The sequence below is a fragment of the Daldinia caldariorum genome, assembly GCF_022478825.1.
Source record: "Daldinia caldariorum strain CBS 122874 unplaced genomic scaffold F4812scaffold_3, whole genome shotgun sequence".
In the NCBI taxonomy this organism is placed as follows: domain Eukaryota; kingdom Fungi; phylum Ascomycota; class Sordariomycetes; order Xylariales; family Hypoxylaceae; genus Daldinia; species Daldinia caldariorum.
In genome coordinates this window covers 2,352,472-2,378,913 of record NW_025953039.1, presented here as the reverse complement: position 1 = coordinate 2,378,913, position 26,442 = coordinate 2,352,472, and the positions used below count along the sequence as shown (strand labels likewise).

At 46.4% G+C, this 26,442-nt stretch overlaps 10 protein-coding genes across 10 annotated transcripts; 6 read left to right on the top strand and 4 right to left on the bottom strand.

The window, feature by feature from the left end:
- Positions 1 to 578: 578 nt before the first annotated feature.
- Positions 579 to 2,544, top strand: F4812DRAFT_419449 (uncharacterized protein). Its single transcript, XM_047933342.1, has 3 exons — positions 579 to 821; positions 891 to 1,205; positions 1,316 to 2,544. The coding sequence occupies exons 2-3, from the start codon at positions 1,087 to 1,089 to the stop codon at positions 2,133 to 2,135; spliced, it is 939 nt and encodes a 312-aa protein (XP_047793229.1). The 5' UTR covers positions 579 to 821; positions 891 to 1,086; the 3' UTR covers positions 2,136 to 2,544.
- A 286-nt stretch (positions 2,545 to 2,830) lies between these two features.
- Positions 2,831 to 4,722, top strand: F4812DRAFT_419446 (glycoside hydrolase family 76 protein). The gene is made up of 5 exons (XM_047933341.1): positions 2,831 to 2,884; positions 2,983 to 3,110; positions 3,187 to 3,669; positions 3,761 to 3,999; positions 4,108 to 4,722. Exons 2-5 carry the CDS (start codon positions 3,020 to 3,022, stop codon positions 4,657 to 4,659), a joined length of 1,365 nt encoding a protein of 454 aa, XP_047793228.1. The 5' UTR covers positions 2,831 to 2,884; positions 2,983 to 3,019; the 3' UTR covers positions 4,660 to 4,722.
- A 2,306-nt stretch (positions 4,723 to 7,028) lies between these two features.
- On the top strand, positions 7,029 to 10,421 carry F4812DRAFT_419442 (uncharacterized protein). Its single transcript, XM_047933340.1, has 9 exons — positions 7,029 to 7,725; positions 7,786 to 7,809; positions 7,876 to 7,923; positions 7,979 to 8,031; positions 8,094 to 8,587; positions 8,636 to 8,713; positions 8,762 to 8,879; positions 8,941 to 9,421; positions 9,496 to 10,421. Exons 1-9 carry the CDS (start codon positions 7,516 to 7,518, stop codon positions 10,063 to 10,065), a joined length of 2,076 nt encoding a protein of 691 aa, XP_047793227.1. The 5' UTR covers positions 7,029 to 7,515; the 3' UTR covers positions 10,066 to 10,421.
- An 84-nt stretch (positions 10,422 to 10,505) lies between these two features.
- On the bottom strand, positions 10,506 to 11,248 carry F4812DRAFT_456921 (S-adenosyl-L-methionine-dependent methyltransferase; the record flags this gene model as incomplete). The annotated part of the gene is made up of 2 exons (XM_047937074.1): positions 10,506 to 10,717; positions 10,774 to 11,248. The coding sequence occupies 2 exons, from the start codon at positions 11,246 to 11,248 to the stop codon at positions 10,506 to 10,508; spliced, it is 687 nt and encodes a 228-aa protein (XP_047793226.1).
- A 767-nt stretch (positions 11,249 to 12,015) lies between these two features.
- F4812DRAFT_456920 (uncharacterized protein) lies at positions 12,016 to 12,978 on the bottom strand (the record flags this gene model as incomplete). The annotated part of the gene is made up of 1 exon (XM_047937073.1): positions 12,016 to 12,978. One exon carries the CDS (start codon positions 12,976 to 12,978, stop codon positions 12,016 to 12,018), a length of 963 nt encoding a protein of 320 aa, XP_047793225.1.
- Positions 12,979 to 13,757: 779 nt separating this feature from the next.
- Positions 13,758 to 16,076, top strand: F4812DRAFT_419437 (kinase-like domain-containing protein). Its single transcript, XM_047933339.1, has 3 exons — positions 13,758 to 14,323; positions 14,384 to 15,427; positions 15,488 to 16,076. The coding sequence occupies exons 1-3, from the start codon at positions 13,809 to 13,811 to the stop codon at positions 15,774 to 15,776; spliced, it is 1,848 nt and encodes a 615-aa protein (XP_047793224.1). The 5' UTR covers positions 13,758 to 13,808; the 3' UTR covers positions 15,777 to 16,076.
- Positions 16,077 to 16,658: 582 nt separating this feature from the next.
- Positions 16,659 to 18,221, top strand: F4812DRAFT_282603 (uncharacterized protein). The gene is made up of 3 exons (XM_047931047.1): positions 16,659 to 17,009; positions 17,109 to 17,939; positions 18,047 to 18,221. The coding sequence occupies exon 2, from the start codon at positions 17,109 to 17,111 to the stop codon at positions 17,811 to 17,813; it is 705 nt and encodes a 234-aa protein (XP_047793223.1). The 5' UTR covers positions 16,659 to 17,009; the 3' UTR covers positions 17,814 to 17,939; positions 18,047 to 18,221.
- Positions 18,222 to 18,227: 6 nt separating this feature from the next.
- F4812DRAFT_419434 (uncharacterized protein) lies at positions 18,228 to 19,961 on the bottom strand. Its single transcript, XM_047933338.1, has 3 exons — positions 19,326 to 19,961; positions 18,611 to 19,171; positions 18,228 to 18,555 (listed from the first exon to the last, which is right to left on the bottom strand). The coding sequence occupies exons 1-3, from the start codon at positions 19,600 to 19,602 to the stop codon at positions 18,407 to 18,409; spliced, it is 987 nt and encodes a 328-aa protein (XP_047793222.1). The 5' UTR covers positions 19,603 to 19,961; the 3' UTR covers positions 18,228 to 18,406.
- Positions 19,962 to 20,177: 216 nt separating this feature from the next.
- F4812DRAFT_419431 (alpha/beta-hydrolase) lies at positions 20,178 to 22,363 on the bottom strand. The gene has a single exon (XM_047933337.1). The coding sequence runs from the start codon at positions 21,904 to 21,906 to the stop codon at positions 20,638 to 20,640; it is 1,269 nt and encodes a 422-aa protein (XP_047793221.1). The 5' UTR covers positions 21,907 to 22,363; the 3' UTR covers positions 20,178 to 20,637.
- Positions 22,364 to 22,593: 230 nt separating this feature from the next.
- Positions 22,594 to 26,311, top strand: F4812DRAFT_419430 (aspartyl-tRNA synthetase). Its single transcript, XM_047933336.1, has one exon. It carries the CDS (start codon positions 23,150 to 23,152, stop codon positions 25,886 to 25,888), a length of 2,739 nt encoding a protein of 912 aa, XP_047793220.1. The 5' UTR covers positions 22,594 to 23,149; the 3' UTR covers positions 25,889 to 26,311.
- Positions 26,312 to 26,442: the final 131 nt, after the last annotated feature.

The following is a 26,442-nucleotide window of genomic DNA, read 5'->3' as shown; positions in this document are numbered from 1 at the left end:
GATAATGATCTCGAGTAGTGATCTAGAGATGTAAGTGCTCTACCTAGTAGGCATCCGGACTCGAACAATTGGGTTTTACGCGCATTTAATTATGTGATTGCCTTCCGTAAACAACAGGCCTGTATGATAACACTAGTGAATAACATCCTGTTCTATTACGTTCTAAGTATCCATCCCTGGGTTTTAAAGAATTAGAATTCGTACACTTAATCGGAGATCTGCCTATATAGTAACAGCTGTAATGTAATATCAAGACAACGTTGAGCTCCTAGTGCACCAAAAGGACATTGTAACCGAACAAATTGAACTTCAACTAACATGTATTCATAATATTGTGCTACCTAACCACATGCTGGAAAACAAAGTCTTTGAATCTCCCTCTTTGTCGTTCTTTAGTTTATAATCACGAATGGGACACCTACCCTAATCTTAGGTACTAACCTACGAAAACTTTTAATGTTCGTACTGCAGAAGTTGAGGAACGGCCACGCTAAACGTCGTCCTCTCAACGATGGTTAAGACGGATATCGTTAGGAAATGAAACCTGATGACATTTGGAATCCGTTAGCAAGCGTAAGGACAGCGACTTTGGGAAAGCTTCTGATACCGTATATACATCTATATATCTATACAAGGTATGGTATCAGATATGCACCTAAGGTAGGCACCTATGTAAATGCCTTGAATACATTCATATATATATATCTGTATGTATGAGTTTTATAAAATACTTTACAGTATTAATGGGAAGAGAGCTCTGTGGGCATAAAGGGGTAGGACGTAGCGTACTTCGTATAAGGGGTAGGTTGGGTACATAGGTACTTAATGCATGGCTTATGTAAGCACGTTACTCTTATCAGGTTATCAGGGGTTAGGTATGGAATAGGTACCTTGCTCTAGGTACCTCCTTAGGTACTGAAGGTACATCATACCTATTGAGCCCCTCGCCCCTCGCCCCTCGCCCGCCTACCATCTCCCACTTCCTCCTAAAAAAACGTCAACCCTGAAATAATTCCAAACTTGCCAACTTCCCAAGTCTTTTTCGTCCTGTCGCTTTGCTCTGGCTGTCGATTGACATGACCTAAAATGCGCGGACGCGGGGGCGCCCGAGGAAGCAGAACACCTTCTGCACCATGGAGTCGTCTTAAACCGGTGGACTTGGATCCTCTCGAGTCGATGGGATTACCATCCAAAGGGGATAGTAGGTTGGTGATCAATCTATCTTATAGCTATGGTATCCTATAGGACATGGGCCATAGGTCATAGGACAAAGGACCAAAGAACCAAAGAAACTCTGACAAGGAAAATCTGGCAGATTGCTCGATTTCAAAACCCAGGAACGTTACTATACCAAAATCGTCGAGCGCTACATGACTTTTTGCTCCGACGCTGGCGAACGTGACGAGCTTCTCCGCCGCTTTGCATCGCTAGAGCTCTCGTCCACTTATAAGCACGAAGATTTCATTGCGAAGCATGTCACAACCGACTCCTCCTCTCCGGTCCCGAGTCGGCCTTCGACGGCACCAGCCACCATACCGAGCAATACGAAAGGTCTATCCGACGTCTTATCAGCGCTGCGAAAATTACGGGAGGGTATTGTAGCTTCTAAGCGCGTCGATGACTTCGCTATTCAAGTATATCTCTTTTGCATTCGACTTTCTGTTTTGGTCAAGCATCCCGAGTCATATCACCCCGCTATCCTTCACCTCCTGCGCCGAATCCAGCCGCTGCATAGCATGACGTCGGTCGAGATGAGCGAAGTAGTTGGCTATCTCGTTCTCGATACGGCCTGCAGGAGAAATAATCTGGCCGAGGCCTTCGCGCTACGGCACAAATATCGGCTGAGAGATGCCAAGGTCGATATGGTTCTCGACGCGCTAGCACACGACAACTATATAGAATTTAATCGCCTGAAGAGAAGGGTTGACGGGCACAAGATAAAGCTGCTCGAATATGCCGATGAAGGCGTTCGGAGGCATCTGCTCAAATGCTTTGGGAGAGCGTATTTGAGTGTGGACTTGGACTTTTTGGAGTCATGCGCAGACTCAAAATGGGGAAGCCTCACGGCGGACGACGGTGTCGGGTGGGAGCTGGATGGTGGGAAGGTTGTCATCAGAAAGATAAAGGCTCGGTAGGTCTGGCAGCGCAGAATTATTGATACTATTGAGTTTTTTTCTGATGTCGTACCATGCTTGCGCATAGGGCTTAAAGTTCTTACAGGGCTGAGGAGACGGCATTGGAGCCTAGGTAGTGCCAAGATAGCCAAGACATGTTGTTAATGTTGAAGTGATCTCCTGTAAAAAGACGGTTGAATTTTGGATTGTTGGTAAGTATAAAAATAACCCGAGAGCTTTTGCTGAAGAACATATGAGGTTATATGTACCTAAGGTATCTATATCGTGTTATATATCGACTCCCATAAAGAACGTATTCTCTTGATTCCAATTAGACAAAGCAGTTTGGAGTTATTACGCCAAGCTCTTATACCCCTTTTCGAAAGATATTATTAATAGGTTGTATTAGCAGTAACCCTGGATGTACAACCCATCCACCTTGTACGTGATTACAACATACTAAGCCGCTTTTATCTCAGTATAATTAGATCGAATCCTTAAGTAAAGCTACTTACGCCATGTGAATCACGCATAATATATGCACCTAATATATATATGTCAGGGGCTCAACTAATGTCGGAAGTGGATGGGTTGTACGATTCGTACAATTAGGATTCTTGGGTTGTACATCTAGGGTTACTGTTATATTAGAGCTGAAGGTTAGGCTACCATCATGTAGCCACGGTCCACGGTTAAAAGCCGACAGTGGGAATTTTCGGATTTTGACTAATATATGCCTAGGTTAGGTAGGTAGGTAGGTACAATAAAAAGTATAACTACCTCCCTCTTACCTTGATCATCATTACCAGAGTATCAATTCAGAGATAAATGTCACTTATTCATTCGCTGATAACTACCTACCTTTTAGCCCTATCTGCGCTTTCGTCGTATCTCGTAACGTCGTAATGGCGAGGATCGCGTCTAATTCATTGGGCTGGCTCCTGCTAGCCGCTCAAGGCGCGCTGGCAGGTTTGACGGTCGACGTTGAAAACACTGGTTAGTAAAAGAAAAACCCTTTGGCAAAAGGAAATATGTTCTGGATAGATTAGTCATCGCTTACACGAGTTACTAGACTCTATCAAAGCGGCAGCAGCTCTCGTAGCGGAGGACCTTATGGGACTCTACGATGGCGATAAGCCGGGTAACATTCCTGGTTTACTACCTGGGGTTGATACCGGAGATGTCAACTGGTGGACAGGAGGTGTTCTATGGGACACTTTGCTGGGCTACAAAGGCCACTCCGGGGAGTCTAAGTACGACGAGTCCATCTCGCGTGGCATCCAATGGCAGACTGGGTCAACCCCCGACTTCATTCCTGCGAATTGGTCAATCTCAATAGCCAATTCGGACCAAGGCATATGGGCTCTGTCCGCTGTCGCTGCTAACGAAACTGGCCTAAAGTTATTAGACGAAGACTCGCAGCAGTGGCTGACGCTGGCTAAGAATGTCTTCGATGAACTAAACAGCGAGGATAGACGAGTTACGGAAGGTGGCTGCGCTGGCGCTCTGAGGTGGCAGATATACCCGCTGAACAATGGTTATAACTACGTTGACTGTTCGTAAACCCCGTTGTATTAACCGACTGCTTTTTTCTTCTTCTGCAGTATGACCTACGATCTAGAATCTAAGCACTAACATGGTCTTAGCTTCTTCGAACATCATTTTCCTCAATCTAGCAGCTCGACTGGCGCATCTGACTGGCAACCAAACCTATGCGGATGCGGCCGCTTCAACTTATGATATTCTCTCGCGTCTCGGTTTTATCACCAAGGATTTCAATATATACGACGGCGCGCACACGGACGAATGCGAAGACATCAACAAGGTGCAATTCTCGTGGAATGCCGCGTATCTGTTGGAGGGTTCCGCGTACATGTATAATCTTGTAAGTATTTTTTTTCATCCCTTTCCTAAATACCTTTCATCCAGGATCTATACCTACCTAACTACCTAGAACTATTTTATCCTTGTGAGGTACTGACGGACAATATAGACTGGAAATGACACCTGGAAGGAGCGCGTAGACGGTCTCGTCGACCGAACTCTCAAAATCTTCTTCCCGGATGGCGTGGCAACCGAGATCGCATGCGAGAAGAATAACAGATGCAACTCAGACATGCACTTCTTCAAAGGGATCCTACACAGGGCGCTCGCGTCGGCCGCGAAGGTCGCGCCGCACACCGCCAGCAAGATCCATCCCAACCTCAAGTCGAGCGCCAAGGCGGCCGCTGCGGAGTGCACGGGAGGCGAGAACGGCCGCATGTGTGGATTCGCCTGGAACAAGAGGGAGTTTGACGGCACGACGGGAGCCGCGCAGCAGATGAACGTGCTAAGCGCCTTGGTGAGCATCCTCCCGGATGAACAGGTCTCGGGAGGCAGCACCAATGGTAGCACTAGCAATGGTAATGGAAATGGAAGCGGAAGCGGAAGCGGAAACTCTAACGGGGGCAGCTCTGACAATGTTACTCCGGGTAGCGCGGGAACCAAATTAAGCGTAAGCGTTGCTCTTTGGGGATCATTGTTATTGGGAAGCCTCCTATTGTAGGATACCAAGATAAGGTACTCATTGAGTAGGTGCCTATCTTTATCATGTATTTTTAAATAATATTAGAGCATAAATATGTAGACTATATGAATCTGCCGAAAATCCCACTCGAGCACGCTCGAGTACTTGACTAGGGTAAAGTTGAAGATAATTTTAGATATACATCCTTCCCCCTTTCAGGAGATCCTTATAAGTTACCAAGCATTGTTCAACCAGTCTTATCTTCCTCTTGCCCTTCCCGTGTTCGAGTCAGATTGCCGCAAATTGGCAAACTAAAAACCAAGTTCCCTTCTATTATTCCTTTCTCTTCTTCGAATCCCTCGGATCGCTCTATGAGCGTCTATTGATGCTTTACTGATACGCGCCGTTGATATACCGGTGTAACAGTTCATATCCAGCTAGCCCGCAACGTTTGCAGACTCGCTCCTCATCGTAGATGCAGCTGATGGTGTCGAGCCTCATCTGGCAGGCGCATGTTAGGTTTATTGGAGTCGCGCGGCACATTTTAAGTGTTGTTATATTTAAATGATGGTATAAAAATGTTGTCCCATCTTCTGCTCTCGAAGTGATATCCGCGGCCTTCTATAAGAGCAGACCATACCTCCTTGTATATGCTCACAATGTGAGGTATAAAGGTGTTCCTTCTTCTAAAGTTCATATGAAAGTACCTTGAAAAAGGGACACGATATAAAGACATATTGTTTCCCCAGGCGCACGAGTGGGCTCGGACAATGAAGGGATGTACTATAATAGTACCTAGGTATTCAAAGAAAGTCCTTAGGAATGCTATTTTTGACCAGGAACATTGAGCTGAATGAAGTACCAGCGGGGCAAATATGTCGCCTACTTTGTCCATACTCACTTGAGATATGATCGTCTTTCACCTCTATTAGCAAAACGTCTTTAGAATTCGCTGCTGACGCTATCATGAGCTATAGCCACACTTGGTAAGTAAAAAGATTTATAGCTCGAGCCCTCCTTTGATGGTTGCAATATGTGCAAGGTACCGGATGCGCATCCTTTATATAATACTCTCCTTTTAGCCTGTTAATGTGGTGTTAATAATACCTGCTGAGAACTAGCGTGGGAATCGCTCTTTCAAGGGATGCATCCCACCTATACAGGTACCTAACCTAAGGTAAGTCTAAAGATGGCAGAGTCTATGATAGAAGTGACGATCGTAAGCTATACCTTTGAGAGAGCTAAATAATATTGTCTCTAAAGAGTACCCGGCATCTAAGGTTTAAATGCCTGCATTCTGCATCGTAGCTCTCTGGACCTACTTGAAAAAGAAGACGCATAATTACGGTGAGTAGATTCAGAGTTTATGACTGCATGTTAGTGAGGCCATAATAAGATTGACTTCACGTTTCGGCAACCTTATGACCAAACCAGGTGGCTTCTATGATATTTTGACAGTACAAAGCAAAGTATATTCTTTATAGGAGGCACATGCGTCGGTACATTCTCTTTTTTCTCGACGTGTGAACACGATGCTTTGATAACCTGAAACAATTATCGCCTCTTGTCTGTTCATTCAAATACTCCAAGAAGACAGAGTACGAGTCAACCTCATCCTACTACTCTATATCGACCTAAGAATATCACCGCCGTTTAGCCAAGTCGGAATCAAGATGTGCAAGAGTCACGACCTTTTCTATATGTGCGGATGTCGGTTCGTTGAAGAGAAGACCGGCGAATGGAAGTACGAGATAGAGCTATGCGACAGAGCTAGGAAGAAACAGAAGCCCTGTGCGAAGCTCGAGGTAGCGCTGCCGATCTTTGCCAAAGACACATACTGCGATGACCCGCACTGCCCAGCTTACGATTGAGCCGATGGGCTATTGTGGCTGATTTCTAAGTTCAGATCGGGGACACGATATTGGTTATATTCTTCGTTGGCTCCCTCCTTTTTTTGGGCCGCAAAACATTGGGAATCTGTCTTTGTACCAGGAGGCTGGGTAGACCAGGTAGATATGTCGGAACCCAAATGTCTTACTGGAAGCCACCAATTGAAGCAAAATAAACGTTGAAGACTCATTGTGCGACTTCCTGCCTCGCATCAGCAACCAAGTGTGTCTTTCCCACTGGATTAGACGCCAACCATAGACAAGTCCCCTTCTACTTTTCATACATAACCTAGGTAGATACTTTTTATAATAGTGTTGTCGCCTAAAAGGTTTTCATGCTGCGTTTATGACATCAATCAGAGGCTCGCAATACCTAGGTTCACGATGATAGGTCAGTTCCAGCTAGCCAATGTTAGAATTGGCCAACCGCTGGCGCCAGTTATCACCACGGAAACGTCTGGATCCCTGCACATCAAAACAAACGTGGACATGGGTGTAGCCAAGCTTCTGCCGAGCCCAACCATCAGCCCTATATGCCAGACGTGCTAATCCCGCTACTCCATCTTCGTGCTAGCATATGGCTGTTGCAGTCGTTGGAGAACATGCTGATATGTTAGATATATTACCTAGTACTATCTTAGTGCTGAGATATAACGTAGCTAACACTGAATCTAGCAAGGCGTATGATTTTTTTTTCTCTCCTGTTTCGAATGAGGCTCCTAGTCTTTACTAAAGCATAAGGGCGACAACGCAGCATAGTACTTACAAGGGGTATATCCTGGAAAACTGGACCCTCAACTTAGATGGGGCGAACTGTGAACGGAACACTACCCCATAGGCTGGGCGCCAGCACAGAGTTGGGTCGTTGGCGTGAACATATAACTGGCGGAGAGGCGCCTTTCTTGGCTTTTGGCTTTTGCAGTATTTCTGCCTTCTGCGATCGTGGGAGACGATCGACCAGCAGCAAGATAGGATTTTATAAGGACGCACTGCAATTCCCAAGATAATGATGCTGTCCCATCGTGATCTTGACTACGCTAGCCACCGGTTGCAGTTGGTGGGTTCTCGGGTGGTGGAGCCTGAGGATTCCGGTCACCGAGTTATTCCTACGCAACATCACCACCATCACCAACACCACCATCATGTTGATTCTTACGACGAGGCGGGAGATCCGAGTCTCGAGAACGGGAAACGCCACACGCCGAAATTCCTTAAGGTGAGATTCTCTGGATTCCCTATATGGTTTTGGTGCCTGAGCAGGACTAACGGATATCAGACTCACTCAGCTACCAATTTTGAGGTTCGCCTAGGCCCGTGCTCCCACTAGGTTTTCCAGCATGTATTGACGATCGATCTACCTAACTAGCTCTTCTACGATTTGTGGTTCGTAGCCAATTTGAGTGTCTTTACCAGCGTGAGTGTCAGGTATATCCATCAGATTGCGTTACTGTATTAACGAATTGGCATAGAAACATGACATCTCGGATAAATCCAAATTCTCGTCTTTTATCGGATATATCGTGTAAGTTTAGGTACCTGGGTAGTTCACGCGTGGGAAAACCCCTAGTCTCACACAGAACCTAGTCTCTTATGGACGACATGGCTCTTAACTACCCTCTACGACGTACGGTTCACGGCCGACAGTGTGTGGGAGCGTTGCTGCAAGGCCATTCACCTAGGAGTCATGATAGGATTTGCCGAAATTGGCGCCGCCTTCGACCCAAACGACCAAATCGTGGCAGTATTTAGGGCCATGTCGCTGTTCCTTGCCGTTTCTCGTTTGGTCCTTGCTTTCCAGTACGGCATGGTCCTATTCCAAATTCGTACCTACGCCCACGGCAAGCGTCCTATGTTCATCACGGCCCTTTTCCATTTCGTCGCTGCTGCGATATACTTCGGTGTCTCTTTTAGGTATGACTTAGGAAAGACAAGTCGGGTCTTCCTTGTTTGGTATATTGGCGGTGTTGTTGAGATGGCTCTGCACCTGCGCATGTCCCAATTATCCCACGTCCTAACTTTCCTCGGTACACATATGGGCGAGCGCTTGAACCTCCTAACACTAATCATTCTTGGAGAAGGTATATTTACTTGTCCTTGAACGAGAGCAACGCTAATATGTACGTCAGGTTGCATAATTCTCGCCAAGAGTATTACCCTCTTGGTGAAAGACACCTATCTCAAGGATCCCAGCTTCTCGATGTGGAGTAGGTACTGTTGCCCTAATTGCATGATCTACAACTAACATCACCAAGGCTCAAATCTCATCGGTCTTGTTGCCGCTGGTACTGCGTTGATATACATTATTTTCCAGCTCTACTTCGACTGGATGCACGATGAACATTCAATGTCCAGGCGACATCAAGTCATGTGGTAAGTAGTTCGCTAAAACAATCCAACCATCCTTCATTATCTAACGTTCATGACCCTTCAGGACAGTGGTACATCTACCCTTTCACATAGCCCTCACTCTTCTTGTTGAAGGTGCGAATCAGTTCATAGTCTGGGCCCGTATCCTCGAGACCTCCAATGCTGCTCTCTCGAAGGTCGTCGATCTTCAGTCTAAGTTCGTGGACATGACGTCCAAGGAAGTTTCCGAAAAGCTTGCAAGTGTGATTAAACCGTTCCTCGAAAAATACCAGCCGGCCGATGTCGAGGAGACCATGGACTCAGTGAACGAAACCCTCGAGCATATCGCTGATATCCCTAACTCGTTCTGGAAAGAGGGTTCGACCCCGGATAGTTCGACGCTGGTTCATTACCAGAACGATCTGATAGACTTGATGAACACGATGGTCAATGCTGTCTATACTGCTTTCGAAATTGAGCCACCCGAAGGAGAGGATAATGGCCCCAAGCCCGAATATTGGCAGTCTGAAGCAGCAGTCGCAGTCGCTAAAAGGTTTAGATTAGTTGTGAGTACATTTCTGTCTTGTCAATATCACTTACCTTCTACTTAGGGCTCCTGAATTAACGTGATCAACGCCAGTATATTTATGCTTTCTCATGCGCTGGTATTGTCCTGTTAATGTTGACTATTATGCACATCATCTCGAAGCGAAGAGGATGGACGCCCTTCAATATCTTCAGAACTGCCGCCTGCATCTCGATTTCCATCATCCTAGCGCTCCTTACTTTAGTAGTAGTCAACCAGGAGGCCGTGTTTAGAGGAGACAGGCGCACTGCATTTTACGGCAGTTCTTGGATGTTGCCGGCCATCACAATCGGTTACTTCGTCGTCCTTGTCCTCACGCATCTGCCACACCCGACTGGATTCTGGATGGGAAACGTCGACAAGGGGACGTACAAAACGGTCAATGTGCCGAGAGATCCCAAGGGGCTTCAGACCCCACCGCCCATATTACGGAATAATCACCATCTCATGGACTACGAAGACGGACGCGTAGGATCGTCGTCTGGGGAATATGATACGGTATCTCCGCCCTTGCCGCGATACGAAGATCGCAGAGCAAGGGAGGCGCGGAGACAAAGACGTAGCCGAGAAAGACGAAGCCAGGATGTAAATACTCGTGGACGGCGACGCGGATATGACGAGTGATGTGGTCCACGAGCTACGCGCGATTGTTTATGCACGGATGAAGAGTTGACGATTAAGTATAAGGTTAGGTATATATGAGTTACGTGTCCAGCCGGTAAGTTGTTCCGAATTGAAGGATCTTGGCAAGTGGAAGTTGGCGCAGTACAGCGTCCTTTGGATAATAAGTCTTTATAGCGGCGTTATGGGTTTATAAAGCGGCGTCAAGTTGGATGATGCTGAGATTGATTCTATCATATTATTGTTCGCATGGATATTGTATATAGTGGAATAGGATAGGATCTACGAGGACATAAACAAAAGGTCAATGTTAACCTTTCAACGCCATAGTAATACAATATGTGCCGTTGTTACGAGAACTCGAGTAAGTAAAAAGATAGCTGCGAAAGCAAGAAGGTTGTATAAATCAAGCTAAGGCTGAGCCACTGGTATGACTGGAGGCTCTATGCGACTTTCTTCCCGACGTACACCGCGATAAGAAGACCTCCGGAATAAGGGGCTGTCGTCATCTTGAATCCGTTGGCAGGGTCGTCTAAGTAGCTTAACAAGTCCTTGTAACCCTCCGCGGCCGAAACGTTGTCAGCAACGACCATTGCACCAATCTTCATTCGTGGATGTACGAGGGTCAAGGTTGGTAGCGCCAGGGGAGTCCAGACTTTCTTCGTATTAGCTCATAGAACAGGTAACTCCATCTCGGAAGTGGAAACTTACTATCTAGTAGTAAGAAGTCGACCTGGTCAGGCAAATCGGACTTAAGGGTCTCGCGAAGATCGCCTTCGCGCAGCTCAATACACTTCTCGACCTCATCCCCGGCGGCCTTCCAATGCTGCCGAGCTCTAGCTGCCTTGACCGACTCGTTCTCCGTCGCGATCACTCTTCCGTCAGAGCCTTTCAGTGCGGCATTCTGTCCCACGGCTAAGGCGAGGTAAATGGTGCTCAGGCCGAAAGAAGTTCCCGCTTCGACGACGAAACGCGCCTGAGTGGATCGAAGGAGGAGATACACCAATGCGCACTTGTCTGGATCAAGAGCCACGAACTTGTCTAACGCTCCCGTTGTCGGGCCAATCCCACCTAAAAAGGGGATTTCGGAAAGGGCCTGCGTATGTAAATCACGGAGGACCTGGAGGACTTGGGGGCTAGCCTCTATAGAGGCTAAGGTTTTCTCGATCTCGGGGAAGTCGGACATTGCGTATGGCGAATTGGGTTTGCTGAAGAGCATGATACCTTGAAGAAACTCTCAGGACATTCACCCCTTTTATACACGGATTTGGCCCATATATTTATGATTCATGCAGTGTTATTAAATCTCGAGCGCTAGAGTTTCGCTAATACATCTCGGTAGAACATAGTATGAAGTGAGTCATAGGAGCTTTCCTGTCTCGGCTACTTATTAAAGTGTGATATACCCACCCACGATGGGGAATAAAATAAAAGATGCAACTATATGCGAAGAGACTGCTTCGAGGCGTCTTATAATCACTACAAATCCACTACGCCAACTCCGAGGAGATGCAACATCGTGAGAAGCAATAAGCATTTAGGCTACGTCATATGCGAGTTTTGAATTTTCTCCGATGGCAGCCGATATTTTCGATCAAGTCATACCAATGCATGTAACGACCACAGAAGATGGGTAGGTATTTAACGATCGTGGAAGTGTGGTTGCAATTATAACATAACATACAGTTTATTCAGATGGACTAGGTATAACTTCCTTTGATAGTATGGTAATAGAAGGGTTTCTTTCACGATCTAGGATCATAACTGGTTGGATGGATTTCCCTAAGCCATCATATCACACTATTTAGATTCTTTTTGAAATAAAGCATACTTGGTATGCAGAAATGCTCTCAAGTGTAACAGACATGTATATAAGTACCTGACCTTAGATACAACTATAATTTAAACCAACAACTCCTCAATCATTCTATATACTAGTTAGTCCTTACGTTTCTAGTTCCAAAGGGCCTGAGTCCGATAGTGAACATATCGAGACAACCCGCCAAGCCTAGACTTGAATTGTCGAACATTATAACCAAAATTATAGGTTAAAATGGACTTTTCATGTCTCGGTTTGGCAGGGTCTGTTCGATAGGGGTTCCACCGACGAACGATATAATTATCATATTCAGGGTCGGAATGTTCTCTTTCATCGACTACGGGTACGTACTGAGCATCGCTTTTTAGCATAGCTTCCAAGTGGTCAGGCGGCTTGTAGTCGGTGTCAGACTTTCCTAAATCTTCGCTTTCCCATCCTTCCTCTCGCATGGTCATCGCTTTGAAGAGTTCGTAGTCTGCATTTGCCTGTCGGTGATGTTCCTCTGCTGAAGATTCTTCGGTCCACTCAAACAGTTCAAAAGGTCTTTCGTCACCGTCAGTGACATGCCCTTCACAATGCCTCTGGAACTTGGTCATAAAGGTCGTTGGAAATCCTCTCTCGTCTACATTGACATTAATATGACCATGAAGAAGACAAGCATCCTCGTCCGTACCTAGCCTTATCGTTAGGTGTGGATCAGCATCTACGACGAGATATTCCTTTGGGTTGCCAGCATTGTCCCAGTTTGTCGGCACCTTCTCACCGTTTTCATACGCGTATTTACTCTTGTGAACAGGACAAATTATCCATACGACCGTACAGCCGCACCTTACTGCCACGGTCTTTGCCATATCGGTGTTGGCATCGACGGCACGGTATAGATCTTCTTCGTCCTCAAACTCTGGGATTCTTAGTTCATTCCGCTGTTCTTCTGTTAGGCGAGCAGCCCAGATGACCATGGGGTTTTCAAGCGTTCCTTCTCCATCTCTAGGAAATTTTTCAATGTCCTCCGGCTTCACCCGTAATTTATGAGCACCTCCTTTTGGAAGCTCCATACCCGGGTCCCATTTCCGTCCTTTGGCTTGGTCGAATATCATTTTAAACCTTCTATTTCGTTACGATGTGCTTATTATAGGTCCTCTAACCTGAATTCAACCGTATTGGCTTATATTAGGGTATGTCCTATATATACACGAATCTGAATAAAAGCCGCAGTGGGCAAGGGGGTTTGGCATTGATACTATGATTAGATTATCATTCAGCACATTTAAAACAACTGAGAGACGATTCATTGTCTAATTGTCTTATACCCTTATTGTGAGATCACCTAACCTATTGTTGAATGATGGCTTTGCCGTATATCTACAAAAAGAACGCTTCTAATCAATCCTCTGACGGCAAATGCAATGTTCAATCTTTAAGCCTTCTCTGGCCTAAGTGTCTGGTTTGATTGGAAGACAACCTATTCTCAATAAAACATCTAGGTAGCTGTGAGATAGGTTTCATTGGGTTATTTAAGTTACATTTTATAACTACAGAATTATAGTCAACATAATTATGTCCTTTAGCCGACAGCCGAATTATTTAACAAATTGTACAACAAATAAAGATCCTTCCTTGCCATGTTTAATATAACAAGAGGTCCTTCTTTGATACCTAACCCCGTGTGAACAAAGAACCAATCTACCATAAACGTACATTCGGAAACTTCTTCTCACTAACGTGAATCTATCTCACAAGGTACCTAGGTACATTACCTAGCCGTACCTTCGTAGAGTGCTGACATTGTAAACAAAGAAGGTCAAACATATGTATACCTGAGAGCCCAGGTAATTAGAGCTATCATTTCTTTTATACACCTATTCAATTGTTTCTTCATTACTAGGTCGCATTTATTAGTCGCCCACCTCCTTGTCTTTAGGGTACTATGAAACCCTTTCAGCGTTTATACCAACGTGCTGTAGAAGACACTGGGGAGGTAGAAGACAGGGAGAGATACCGGCCAGGTGGATACCACCCAATTCATTTCAATGATAGTCTTGGCCCCGACCAGCAATTTGATGTCGTCCATAAGATTGGATGGAGTGTGAACTCTACTGTGTGGCTATGCTTTGACAAAGAGTCCCGATACTACAGATCAGTCAAGGTCATGACCGCAGAAGAGTCTGCAGAAGACTGTCAGGAACTTCAAATAATGAAAACTTTGAGCGACATAAGCCGTGAGGAGCTGAGTGATAACTATATTGGTATACCTCACGATTATTTCTGGCACCAGGGGCCGAATGGCCGCCACCTTTGTCTGGTCTCGGACCTCCTTGGCCCCAGCTTATTCAGGAATTCACCTCTGGGTACTGGGCTTCACACCCCGGAGATCTTGACAGACTTAACGTTCCAAATAATTAAGGGACTACAGTATCTTCATAAGAAAGGAATTTGCCATGGAGGTATGTGACCAGTCTCTACCTAAGAGTCAAAGTACAGGTCACGAAGACTAACATGATAAGACCTAAGACCAAGCAACATTCTTCTGCAGTTACACCAGTATAGTTTGATGGAGCTCTCCAATGACCAGCTTAATAGGTACCTCGGGCCTCGGGAGTATCAACCGCTTCGAACACTACCTGGGATAGCTCCTTCATCCCACGGACCTAGGTATCTAGCACTACCTGCGTCTCTAGACAAAATAGAAATAAAATGTCGAACCAGAAAGGTTGCGCTTGTTGACTTCAGTCATAGCTTCTATAGCACAAGCCTTACAAACCCCATCCGGTGGCACAGACAATATGCCGGTCCCGAATTGTTGTTTACAAAAGCTTTAAGTGGGTTGCCCCGAGATATCTGGGCGTTGGCCTGTACTATATATGAGGTCAAGCTCAAGACACAACTTTTCAGCGAATATCAAGACTACAAGTCACTAATACGACAAATGGAATTATGGTTTGGGCCTTTACCGGTGAAGTATCGACAAATTGCAAGCACCTACTTAAGCAGTAGGAAACTGTCTGCAAGCAACGCATCATCAGTACCTCAAGACAGATTATCCAATCCACATCAGCTACTTTCACTTTCCACAGACGAAGAAAAACAGAGGAGGAATTGGTATATGGAGGGCAGCGAATGGCCAAATCTCTTGCAAGCAGCACTAGGCAGGGAAGAGCGGTGCTTTGTTTACGAGAAAGACCTCGCGGGAAATGGTGTATTAGATGACACAGACTCTAGTATTAGTGATTGGGACAGTGCAAGTCAAAATGAGTCTTCCGATGAAGGATCTGGCATTGACGTGCCTGACCAATCAGACTTGCACCTAGAAAAGACCGGGAACCTAGACCGTGTATCGGAGGATTCGAAAGAAAGAAATTCTGAAGAGCCGAATTCTTCGCCATCAGAGGTACCCACCATCTCTGCGCATTCCACGAATCAGCCTCGACATGAGCAAGACTTCCCAGAAACAGGTCCGCTGATTGAAGTGAAGGAGACATCTCAAGATCATGACACTGGTGAAGAAGAGGGAGGTCAAACTAACCCCCCGCCAAGTCCTCCAAAGTCCTTAAGAAGAATGAGCGATGCCGAATCTAGCGTGGGAAAAGAAGCGAAACGGCGACGTACTAGCAAGGACTCAAAGCAAGAGAGCAATGAACTAGTAGAATTGGTGGTTTGCATGCCTAGAGAGGAAGTGCTGCTTCTATCAGACCTCTTAATGCGTATGTTTAAATATGATCCGAAAGAGCGCATTGACATCGACACTGTCGTCAATCATGAATATTGGGGCGATAGGAGAAGTAACTGGGGTAAAAAACAGGAAGATCTTGGCGAAGAAATCCCCGACCCCATATCCTCGAGGACTCGCAGTCGGGTTGCAAGGGCTCAACAACAGGTAGAGTCAGGTTCGACTTAAGACTCTAGTTACTGATGGTTTGATCCACTTGTACAATCCTCTTCATGTACCTAATCTAGTTTATTTATTCCTTGGAAAAGTATCGCTCTTGAAAGAGTGTTGACCTTACTGCTCTTAGGTATGATGTTCTTGCTGGAATTGACCGATGGCTTAGGGAGCACGGAGGTAGAAAAATAATTACCTAGAATAGCAATGAGAAGAGCTGATTTCTCGAATATTTCTTCCTAATAGGGAACCCCAGCCTCAAGCACAGTACACTGTTCGGAGCCGAAGTATTGGCATCACCACGCTGTGTCACCGAATATTTGGGGCTGAACAAGATCAAGCAAACGCAGTATCTATTTGTGTAGCATGGCCTTGTACTGCAATCGTTATACGAGATGATTATCAGTGCCAAGGCGACGATCACAAAGCATTTCTAAGACATTTTCCAAAACAAAGCTCTTTGCGACAGTTACATCAATTTATTGCTGGCCGTCCCCAAGAAACAATACAAATAATCATGTAACCTTTCAGAGTTGCTCTACACTTATTGAGAGTCCTACGTTAAGTGAGAATTCAGTACAAGCTCTACTGGGGCTGATTTTAGCTATTGTTGCGTGTAGTTTTCTTGTGTTAGTTAGTTAGTCCAACAGAAACACCAAGTTAAGAAAGAAGATGTTGGTTGGTAAAACTCCTGCACCGCAACGTGATATCAAGTAGGTAGGCTGCGTTTACGAAGGATGCGAAAAAGAGGCTATTGAATAGGTACCTACCTAACGATTGTACTGCCAACCTGAGGCCACACGTGGTGGATTTATTAATAGATTATGCCAAGGTAATGTACCTTAGCGTTTGCAGCCACGTTGGGCGACACAACTACGAGGTAGCTTATCATCCGTAAATGAGGGGGAAATATCGGGCACAGCCACGTAGAATCCGGGGTCTATGAGCGTTCAGGTCCCACCCGCCGTCGTTTTCGCGACCACTGAGAGGAGATTGTCAGTATGGCCTCTTGAGGCTCCATCGTAGTATGCAAAGCTTGCACCAACCCGCGCTCAGCCGCCCCGCACTTTGCTGTCAGCAGCCAACCTTCGCCCATGGCTCCTTCGACTATTCAGCCTCGTGAAAACTCATTCACGGTGTGGACTTACACGAGAAGTCTCTTCGACCTCGTATATATAAATCTCTCGTCAATCGTCACTTCAAGATAACTTTCTATCGGCATCTCCAACGCATTCTACCTCTCTAATAGTATATCCACTAATCTATCTACATCGCTCTTAATCACCGCCTTCCAGTCGAAGCATATTACTCCCAGCTTACAACTTCGTCTAATCAATAATATCAAAGATGCCTTCCTTCACTAAGACCGCCGCTTCTTTGGCCTACCTCGCAGCCGTCGCGATGGCAACCCCCATTGAGAGGCGAGGAGAGTACCCGGTAACGACCATCAGCAGTTTCACCGCTCCTAGTTCCACCGCAACCTCTGCCTCCAGCTACAGCACCGCTACCCCCATTACTTACCCTCCACCTGTTAATACTTGCTCGCCTGGGACCAACGGTAGCGCTTGGCAGCCGACCATGTACAACATCTTCCCGCAAGACCCTGACCACTCGGAGCCGTCGGTATCCTTCATCAGGATAGCTACGGAGGAGAACAAGGCACCGATCGAGCAGGTCATAGTGTTCCGGGGCATCCCGGCCGGAGTCAAGACGTGCAACCTCAACTGGGACCAGGCCGCGGAGGCGGAGCGCAACTTCACCGTTACCGGCAGCGGGCTCGCGGGTCTGCAGCAGCTGGACGGGTTCCCGTACGGCACACCGGTCTCTTACTCCAGCGTGTCCCCGTTCGTCCCCGAGAACGGCAAGGCCACGCACGCCGACTTCACCTTCTGGGACAAGCAGTCCAAGGACGCCTGGGCCCACTCCGTCGGCCCCGTCAACTGCAGCGAGGAGATCTACATCAAGCTCACGCTCGACCCCCTCAGCGGCTACGGCCGCGTCTACATGGACCAGGACAAGAAGAACGGCTTCCACATCGACTACACTTGCTAAATGGAAAACGAAACGGAACGGAACGGAACGAAATGAAATGAATATAGCAGGGAAAGGAAACTCACTCATCTTACGACTTTTATCACACGCATTAGCGTTGGCGTTTTAAAGATGGCATCTATCTACGTATGAATCACGCTCCTTTACCGGTATTTTGGAAGGACTGCATCTATTTTATAATTATATAATCTGTTAATACCTACTTATACGAATATACTTATTTACATTCACAGCTTTCTCTTAATTTTGTCGTTTTGAAGTGTACCTTAGGTACCTTTCGTGATGCCTAGCAAGACCATCCTTACCTACCTGTGACCAAGAGGTAGACCTCATAAACACCATGTAAAGGTCATCTCATGTGGCTATCAAAGTAGAACTTGCTCCGATGGTCCTTAGTGTTACCTATATTTTGAGATTGAATAGTTTCACGTCGTTAGGATCTTTGGTATATTAAGTATATTAAGGCATAATTGAACATCGTTTATTACCCGTGGATATATCCTCGTTGCTTCACATAATCTATGCTCATGTCAAATCCCATGCGTGTATCATAACAAATAGTAGTACAATCTAATGGCATATCCCTTTGTACCTCATGTATCTAGCGGCTTTTCCGTCTCCTGTTTACTCCGCCGTCGTATATCTTCTAGCCAACGCTTCTTTTCGAGCCTTAGGCTCCTGCGCGTCCATATAATCGTGATGAGGGTCCAGAGAATGGTAAAAACTAACGGTGCTCCCCAGCCTATGGCTCGACGTTAGTGAGGGGCGAAGAGTAGTAAGCGGATATTGTAATTTACCTATGCCATAAGCGATCTCTTGGGGAATAGTCCACACTACAACCAGAGACCCAACCCCAACGATCATAGAGCCAACACCCCAAAACCAGTTTAGACCCCTGATCAACGTCCTGAAATATTTACTGACTTTATATCTACGCAATACCCTCTGTCTGTACGTCTTCCCCGCTCCGCCATCCACAGCCACGACATCTTCTATGAACGTCAACAACACAGGGGGTATCGGCGCTCCCTTTGGCGTGGAGCTAACCTTGCAGGTGGCGGGCATGTGCATGACTTCCATGAAGCCCGTAGCAAGGGCCAGAGAGCCGACCTCAATGAAGAATAGGGGTAGTGGCATGGCCAACGGGCGCACTAACGGCTCGTGGGGGATGGACGCGCCTATCAGGATTCCAGTCATGACCGTATATCCTACCGATAGCGCCATGTGTGTGAAGTCGAAGCGCCAGCGCTTGCCGTCCAGCGGTCGGTACTTGTCATCTTTCATGATTAGCCGCCACGAGCGGTGGGCAAACTCTAGACCCGAGACGATGCCAAAGAAAGAAGTGATGATTGCGAAAACTAGTTTAGCGTGTAAGTAAGCCTACTATCCTGCACTATTTACAGAGGTTGTATATATATAAGGTATATATGGGAAAGGGGTGGGAAAGGGGTGGGAAAGGGGTGGGAAAGGGGTAGAAGAGGAGATGCAGTAGATAGAGAATAAGGTACTTACGAATTCCATGCCTCAACGTCGTACCGTACCATAGCGGATAGAACAGAACAATCGGCAATATGCTTCCTTCGAGAAGTAAGAGACCCCCCACGAAAAAGAGCTTCTTCTTGTGCTCTAGTAGCTTATAGTTCAGCCGCGGTAGGCCAGGCAGCTCCTCGGTCTGATCCTTGCTCGCGGTCGCCGACGAAGCAGAAGAATCCGGAGGCTCGCCCGCGCCGGACGACGCCGTGGGCGGGTCTAGATCAGCCTTTCCATTCTCTAAGTCATTCCCAGCCATATCGCGACTTATCAGCGAGCGAAATCTGGAGAAAGCGACAGATAGCAAGAGGTTTTTTTTCCTTTCTTTTTTTGTTTTGCTTAAGTTATCAGGCCGTTATTATGTCTGTAGCCGAAACTGACACAATCATTTGATTTATTTAGGTAGTTAAATGTAGAGCCCCAATTCTATGGGAAGAGGTAGTTAATGCTCATTTTCTTGAGAATATTTTATTTGGCGTGTACGGCACCAAGTTTTCTTTTTTCTTGATGGGTTCGGATGCTGACATTGTGTTAGGTAGTTTATTTGATCGATCTCGAAAGACGATACGAAGGCTGACGAAAGCCCAGAAGTATAGCGATGACGTTGATGATTCTGAGCCTTTACGCAGGGATAATCCTGTCGCCCCCAAAAATAAATTCCGAACGGTACAATCCTTGCAACATGGCATATATGCAACATACGAAGCTTAGATCTTGAACTGCCGTTACATCCGTAATAGTGTGGTATGCTCTTATGTACCTAAGGTATCTAGATAAGTGTTTATATGCAACAAACGCATCAAAGATTAAAGCTTACGGGTGTACCCTAAAGTCCAGGCCTTACTCCACCCAAACCGCTACGTGATGACGTATTTAGACCCTTGACATTTGGCCCATTACGACGGAATTCAAGATATCTTGTCTTGGATCTGACAATGCTGCTCATGATTTCATGCAGATAATTAACAACCATTCAAATGTGCGTTTGAAATTGTCACATAAGTGATGTTGTATATTATGTATAGTACAGTAAAGGAGGGCTTATCATATCGCAATATACCTTATATAGGGATATATATAATATAAATATAATACACATTGGCAGGCAGTCGTCACTTACAATAGCCTATAGGTGACGATTCATTCCATGAGCGTATCTACCTAGTTTGGGCCAATCGTATAGTCAAGCTCCGTTCATTAATAATATTAGTAGTATACCCGATGATTAACTGTCTAACGGTCAGTTAAATTAAGCCGTGCGTCGTGTCTCAACACAATACCATTCGCTTCTTGTTCAGTCTGAAGTACTCTCATCCTTAGGTTTAGAATGTAGTAGTGGTGGTAGTTTCAAAGGGAGGCCAAGAATAGAATGTGTTTGATCTTCTTCAAAGATTCTCTTGAGCTTACGGCAGCAATCCCCATACAGTCGTTCGGATTTTGGTGGGGGTTTCATTGGGTTTGGCCCTTTATCCCAGCCATGTGCTACGCCAGATATCATGGTATAATAGACGTTCTTCGAAATGGGAGGCTTCTGGAGCCTCTGAGCAAGTGATTCGCCTTCGTGTAATAGCATGTCCCACTCGCACGTGTAGAATAGTACATTGTCGGGCAGGCCCTCGATTAGCACTTCATCCGACGCTTTCGAGGGTGACAGACATGGGTGAGAAAGGTCTAATTCGGGAGGAAATAGATAAGATGCATCGAATAAATTCGTTAACGTTGGCGGTAGAGTGGCTTCGGGGCGGATCGCGGAGGCCCGGCGCTCAGCACGAGTAAGTGTATAGTCGGTGATTGGATACCAAGTCGCGACAGCGACAATACGGTACTCCGGAAGTTTCGCAGTCTTCTGGTGCTCGGACAAGCGAATTGGTGCCGTGAGAGCTATATTTCCGCCTGCGGAAAACCCCGATGTTGCTATCCTGCTATTGTCGAGTCGAAGTTTCGCCGCATTATTAATGATATATAAAATCGCATCCGCTCCGTCCTCAACGGCGGTAGGGAAAGGGTATTCTGGTGCTAATCTGTAATCGACCGAGACGAACACCGCGTGACATTTTTCTAGTACGAAGCGAGCGAATCTAGCGTCGTCGGAAGCGCTACCCAAGGTGAATCCTCCGCCATGAAAGTTTACAACTACCGGCCATTTTTCGCTGTTTGGGTCTTTATTATAGCCCTCGGGTACGTAAAATTGAAGATCGAACTTTCCTTTCATGGCTGACAAGGTAGAAGGGATAGACTTGACGAAGTTGGGACTTGGCGGTCGAGGAGAGGCGAGGAAGTGTAAACTCATCCCAATACATTGTAAGGATCGCCACCAACCAGCATTCATACGGAGGGAGAAGCGCGAGGGCGGAGTTCCTGTCTTATCCTTTGCCTTTTGTGGTTTCATGCCAGGAGGCAAAGGATCTTGAGGTAATTCATCTTGGAGGTTACTACTTCTCGTCGGAACGGGTATCCCTTCAACTGTTTGCATTTTGGCGAGAGTTAACGATTTGGTCGGGTTCGATGGTAACTCGGTATTGTCGCAAGTGGTAACTCGTGAAGTGGTATTGTAGAATTCCATGACAACAGGGAAAACATATTTATTACTAGCTCCGAGTTATCTAGAACGATTAGTCGGGATTTGCATACATGAGAGACCAGGGATGGGTGGGCGCATCGTGCGATCAAGACAGACAATTCACGAGACGGTAATCCGCATTTAGGGGAAAGTTGGATGGCTTTGCTAATAGCGTATGACGTTATAAGCCTTGCCGCCTTGGCTTGAGCTTCCGCTGGTGCTGTACCACCGTATACCTAGGTACAATATATACCAGGTATGTCATAGGTACCTGGTATTATAAGTTGTATATCTGATGTACCTAATCTAAGCCTTAAGACCTTTTCTAAGTCAAATGATAATTCATACCTAAAACTTCACGTCCTGAATAAAAATACGAGATAAGAGAAGAATTGCCTCGGCATAGCCTTTAAGTACACGTTTCAATAAGAATTTTTTTAACATTATGGAAAGTCAGAACGGGATCCAAATTTGTTGAATCCGAATGTTTGGTATCATGATGTCATGACTTTTGAAGCTCCATAAAAAGTCTCGAACTTGGATTATTAATGGTCATCAAACCCCTGCATTAATGCGCCTATCCGCGCCTCCGAGAAGCAAAATCACCAAATGAGGATAAATACAGAGGGCAGCACAAACTTTAATTGGTTATGGCTGCCCGTACGGGCACGGTCTAATTGCTCCGGGTGGAAACTTCGAGGTAGTGATTTCGTCACATTCCAATGATTGTCAAGAAGGTAAAAGGTAGCAACTACCGCTGACACGGCCAATAACTTAATTCACATGACCGTACTTGCCGAATTCCTTACCAGTAAATCCCAGAAGAATCTACTAGTAAGCCAAGCCAAAAGCCAGGGACAATTAAATAAGCTTTCTACTATCAACCAGGTTCCTGCCAAGGTTTCTTTTATACCTAATACCTATTATACCAGGCCCAGTATACCTACCTCCTACCTACCTCCTACCTACCTCCTGCCTCTTACCTCCTACCTCCTGCCTAATACATTGCATACTTTTGACTTTTGCCAACCAAAGTCCACCGGCATTCATTAGTGCCATCAACTTCGTCGTTATCTTTACTCTCTCCTTCGAGCGTCTTCTTACGTTCATAGACAGCTCCTACCTACATACAGGTATATCTCCACAATACCCTTGTAATTCCCTCTATTCCTTATATCTTGATACCCGCAGTAATAGAAGCTTCGTCGCCGAGATACCCATTCCATCATCACTATCACCAATCAATATGCCTTCAATTAGGCTGAAGAAGCCTCTCCTCTTACTAAATCGAGTGGTTGGACATTCGTCGGCCAAAAATCACATCACCAAAATCCACCTCGGCGACACGGATGCGTTAGACGAAGAAGCAGATAAGAAGCATCTAAAAGCATTATACGAGAAGCGAGCCAAGAAAGAATTACAAGAAGAGAACCGGCGATCGTTACAGGCAAAGCGTAAGGAGAAAGAACAGGCAGCCTTATCCAGCGAACCACCAGAATTACGATCAAGCTATGGTACGCTTACCGAAGAAGCCATACCGCCTTCCTTCCTCCTTGAACATTTGTCGCCCGATCATGTTGGGCAGACTATCAGCTTCAATGCTCGACTTCACCACGTGCGATCCGTAAGTGCGAAGTTGGCTTTCATATTGTTACGCCAACAGGTCGATACCGTACAAGGTGTTTTACAAGTTCGAGAGGGGGTTGTCTCCGAGCAGTTCGTACGATGGGCCGAGCATCTTAATACCGAGTCCCTAGTACACATTCGGGGTACTGTGCGCGAACCGCCAGAACAGATAAAAACCTGCAGTATACATAGTCTCGAGATTCTGATCGATAGCATGCACGTCCTTGTTCCAGTAGAGAGTCCTATACCCATTGATGTATACAACATGGAGCAGGTGGAAGAAGACGAAAACACTCACGAGAAGCAACTGGCCGCCTCAAACCGCGTCCGTGTTGCGAACAGGCTAGTCTTCCTCCGAACCCCAGTCATGCAGAGCATCTTCCGTATTCGCTCAGGAATATGCAACCTATTCCGGTCTTCGCTAGAAGAGCAGGGGTTCATTGAGATCCAAACGCCCAAGCTCCAGCCTGCGGCAACCGAGTCAGGTGCGGAGGTCTTCAGAGTTAACTACTTTGGAAGAACCGCATTCTTGGCGCAAAGTCCGCAATTGGCGAAGCAGGCTGCGATTTCTGCCGACTTTGGTCGCGTTTTCGAAATTGGGCCCGTTTTCAGAGCTGAAGACAGCAATACCCATCGACACCTAACGGAGTATACCGGTCTAGATCTAGAAATGACGATTCAAAAAGACTACCACGAGGCGATGGACGTGATTGACGAAATGCTGAAGACCATCTTCAAGGGCGTCTACGCGCGGTACCGCAAAGAGCTTGATAACATCAAGACGAGATTTCCCCACGAGGATTTAGTCTGGCTGGACCAGACACCTCGTCTTACCTTTAAGGAGGGAATTCAATTGTTAAACTCGTCCGGGTGGACGGATGATGATGGGAAACCAGCTTCTGAGAACGAGGACCTCGGAACTCGTGCAGAGATCCGGCTCGGACAGCTGGTCAAAGAGAAATATGGGGCTGACTACTTCATCCTCGACAAATTCCCAGCATCAGCACGACCATTTTATACACACTTGGACCCGAATGACGAGACGATTACCAACTCCTTCGACATCTTCCTTCGCGGCCAAGAAATCACAACAGGAGGCCAGAGAATCAATAATCCAAGAATCCTAGCTGAGAGGATGAGGAAAGCTGGACTCAATCCAGAAGGGATGGAAGAGTATATGCAGGCCTTCGAATGGGGCGCGCCGCCTCACGCAGGATGCGGTATTGGTCTTGAACGCGTGCTATTCTTGCTATTGAACCTGGGAGACGTACGAAACGCCACCTTATTCCCAAGAGATCCGAAATCTCTCCCCGCGAAGAAGCCAGATCATAACGGCAAGGTTCCGTTCCCCGAAGCTGACACTATTCGATACGCGTTCGAAGGGGAGCACGATCACGTCCACTTGCCTGACTTAGACAAGCTAATCGTAAACTACGGTGATGCAACGAACACGTCTTGGCTCGACGAAAGGTACAAGGTCTGGCGGGATGTTGAGACCGGAGCAGCTGTTGGATACGCCGAGGAGAACGGGTACGCGATGATCATGGGTAACCCTCTTTGCGACCCACGTCAGTATCCTATTGTCATCAGCTCTTTTCTCAAATACTTGAAAAAGAGCGAGGACCTACGGCCTATCTGGATTCTGGTCTCCGCCCAAGTAGAAGAGATTCTCGGCGAGAAGCTTGGGTGGAGAACACTGACGTGTGTAGCTGAAGAGCGCGTGGACATAGAAAATGCCGGCAGGGTCGCCAAGAAGGAGCGCCAGGCCCAGAAGGCCGAGATCAAGATACACGAGACGACGCTTGGTCAGTCGGTTCCCGACGACGTGCGCGAAAAGTGCGACAAGCGCATCGTCGACTGGAAAGAGAGCCGCAAGGGACGTAAGCAAGTCCACATCACCGAAGTGCAGCCTTGGATATCCATGGCGCATCGGCGCTACGTGTGGGCCGAAGACAAAACGGGCGAAATCGTCGGTCTTGTCATTTTGCATCGCCTCTCCCCCGAGCACGGATACCAAATCAAGTTTGCGCTCGACTTCCCCGGCTCGCCATCTGGCAGTATCGAAGCTCTCATCTCCCACGCTATCCAAAGTTTAGTAGCTACAGGTGTTAGCAGCGTGACTTTCGGTGCCGGTGCCATGGACGAGCTTCTTATCGGAAGTAATCTCAACGGCATCAAGGCTAAGCTCCTAAGTCGGACGTATAAGACAGTTGCTCAGCAGCTTAAACTAGTGGCGAAGAGCGAATTCAGAGAAAAGTTCGGCGTGAAGCATGATCCGGTTTACATCTGTTACCCGTTCATGGGTCTGGGAGTCTCCGGCGCCAGGACGCTGATTAAATTCTTCGAAGACGAGATGTAAAGGCGATATCAATGTGCGATTGCGTATAATTACCTGTTTTTTGTCGTTTTTCCTTTGGCTGTAGCAGAGCACGGCTGGGTGGAAACGTTCTTGATTCGATACCAGGGTAGATGATCTGGATGCATTTGATGACCCCTCCCCCCCCCCCTTTTTTTTTTCTTAATGATGGTAGATACCCATTGCGGATAATAATATTGGGCGATGTATGAAAGATAGAAGAGACATGTAATAATGAAGACTCAATAATGACTTCAGAAGTTTATTCGTTATCATGGTGTTTGTTTTAACGGGAGCTCAACTAAGCTCATTATCCTTTGGTCGCGGTTCTGGTTTAGCGAATGTTGGTATACAAAACGATCATGACTTTGAACTTAATAGATTAGGTAGTATTCATACAAAGTCGATAAAAGTTATTCACATAATATTTAAAATGACTTTGTGATTATTCCAAGTGCTGTTTGCCTGGCTTTTATGTAAGAACAAGCCAGCTAGCTACTAGGGAGGAAAAAGCAAGAGTAAGGCGAAACCAGAGTCCGATTATAAAATGGATCTTG

Bases quoted from the DNA above. Each gene is read 5' to 3' on its own strand.
- F4812DRAFT_419449 (XM_047933342.1), top strand. From the start codon at position 1,087: ATGCGCGGACGCGGGGGCGCCCGAGGAAGCAGAACACCTTCTGCACCA. The intron at 1,206-1,315 runs GTTGGTGATCAA...AAAATCTGGCAG, and splicing joins CCATCCAAAGGGGATAGTAG to ATTGCTCGATTTCAAAACCC.
- F4812DRAFT_419446 (XM_047933341.1), top strand. From the start codon at position 3,020: ATGGCGAGGATCGCGTCTAATTCATTGGGCTGGCTCCTGCTAGCCGCT. The intron at 3,111-3,186 runs GTTAGTAAAAGA...ACGAGTTACTAG, and splicing joins GGTCGACGTTGAAAACACTG to ACTCTATCAAAGCGGCAGCA. The intron at 4,000-4,107 runs GTAAGTATTTTT...CGGACAATATAG, and splicing joins CCGCGTACATGTATAATCTT to ACTGGAAATGACACCTGGAA.
- F4812DRAFT_419442 (XM_047933340.1), top strand. From the start codon at position 7,516: ATGATGCTGTCCCATCGTGATCTTGACTACGCTAGCCACCGGTTGCAG. The intron at 7,726-7,785 runs GTGAGATTCTCT...AACGGATATCAG, and splicing joins ACACGCCGAAATTCCTTAAG to ACTCACTCAGCTACCAATTT. The intron at 9,422-9,495 runs GTGAGTACATTT...GATCAACGCCAG, and splicing joins CTAAAAGGTTTAGATTAGTT to TATATTTATGCTTTCTCATG.
- F4812DRAFT_419437 (XM_047933339.1), top strand. From the start codon at position 13,809: ATGAAACCCTTTCAGCGTTTATACCAACGTGCTGTAGAAGACACTGGG. The intron at 14,324-14,383 runs AGGTATGTGACC...ACTAACATGATA, and splicing joins AAGAAAGGAATTTGCCATGG to AGACCTAAGACCAAGCAACA. The intron at 15,428-15,487 runs CTTAAGAAGAAT...ACGGCGACGTAC, and splicing joins CCGCCAAGTCCTCCAAAGTC to TAGCAAGGACTCAAAGCAAG.
- F4812DRAFT_282603 (XM_047931047.1), top strand. From the start codon at position 17,109: ATGCCTTCCTTCACTAAGACCGCCGCTTCTTTGGCCTACCTCGCAGCC.
- F4812DRAFT_419434 (XM_047933338.1), bottom strand. From the start codon at position 19,602: ATGGCTGGGAATGACTTAGAGAATGGAAAGGCTGATCTAGACCCGCCC. The intron at 19,172-19,325 runs GTAAGTACCTTA...ACGCTAAACTAG, and splicing joins GACGTTGAGGCATGGAATTC to TTTTCGCAATCATCACTTCT. The intron at 18,556-18,610 runs GTAAATTACAAT...GTCGAGCCATAG, and splicing joins AGAGATCGCTTATGGCATAG to GCTGGGGAGCACCGTTAGTT.
- F4812DRAFT_419431 (XM_047933337.1), bottom strand. From the start codon at position 21,906: ATGGAATTCTACAATACCACTTCACGAGTTACCACTTGCGACAATACC.
- F4812DRAFT_419430 (XM_047933336.1), top strand. From the start codon at position 23,150: ATGCCTTCAATTAGGCTGAAGAAGCCTCTCCTCTTACTAAATCGAGTG.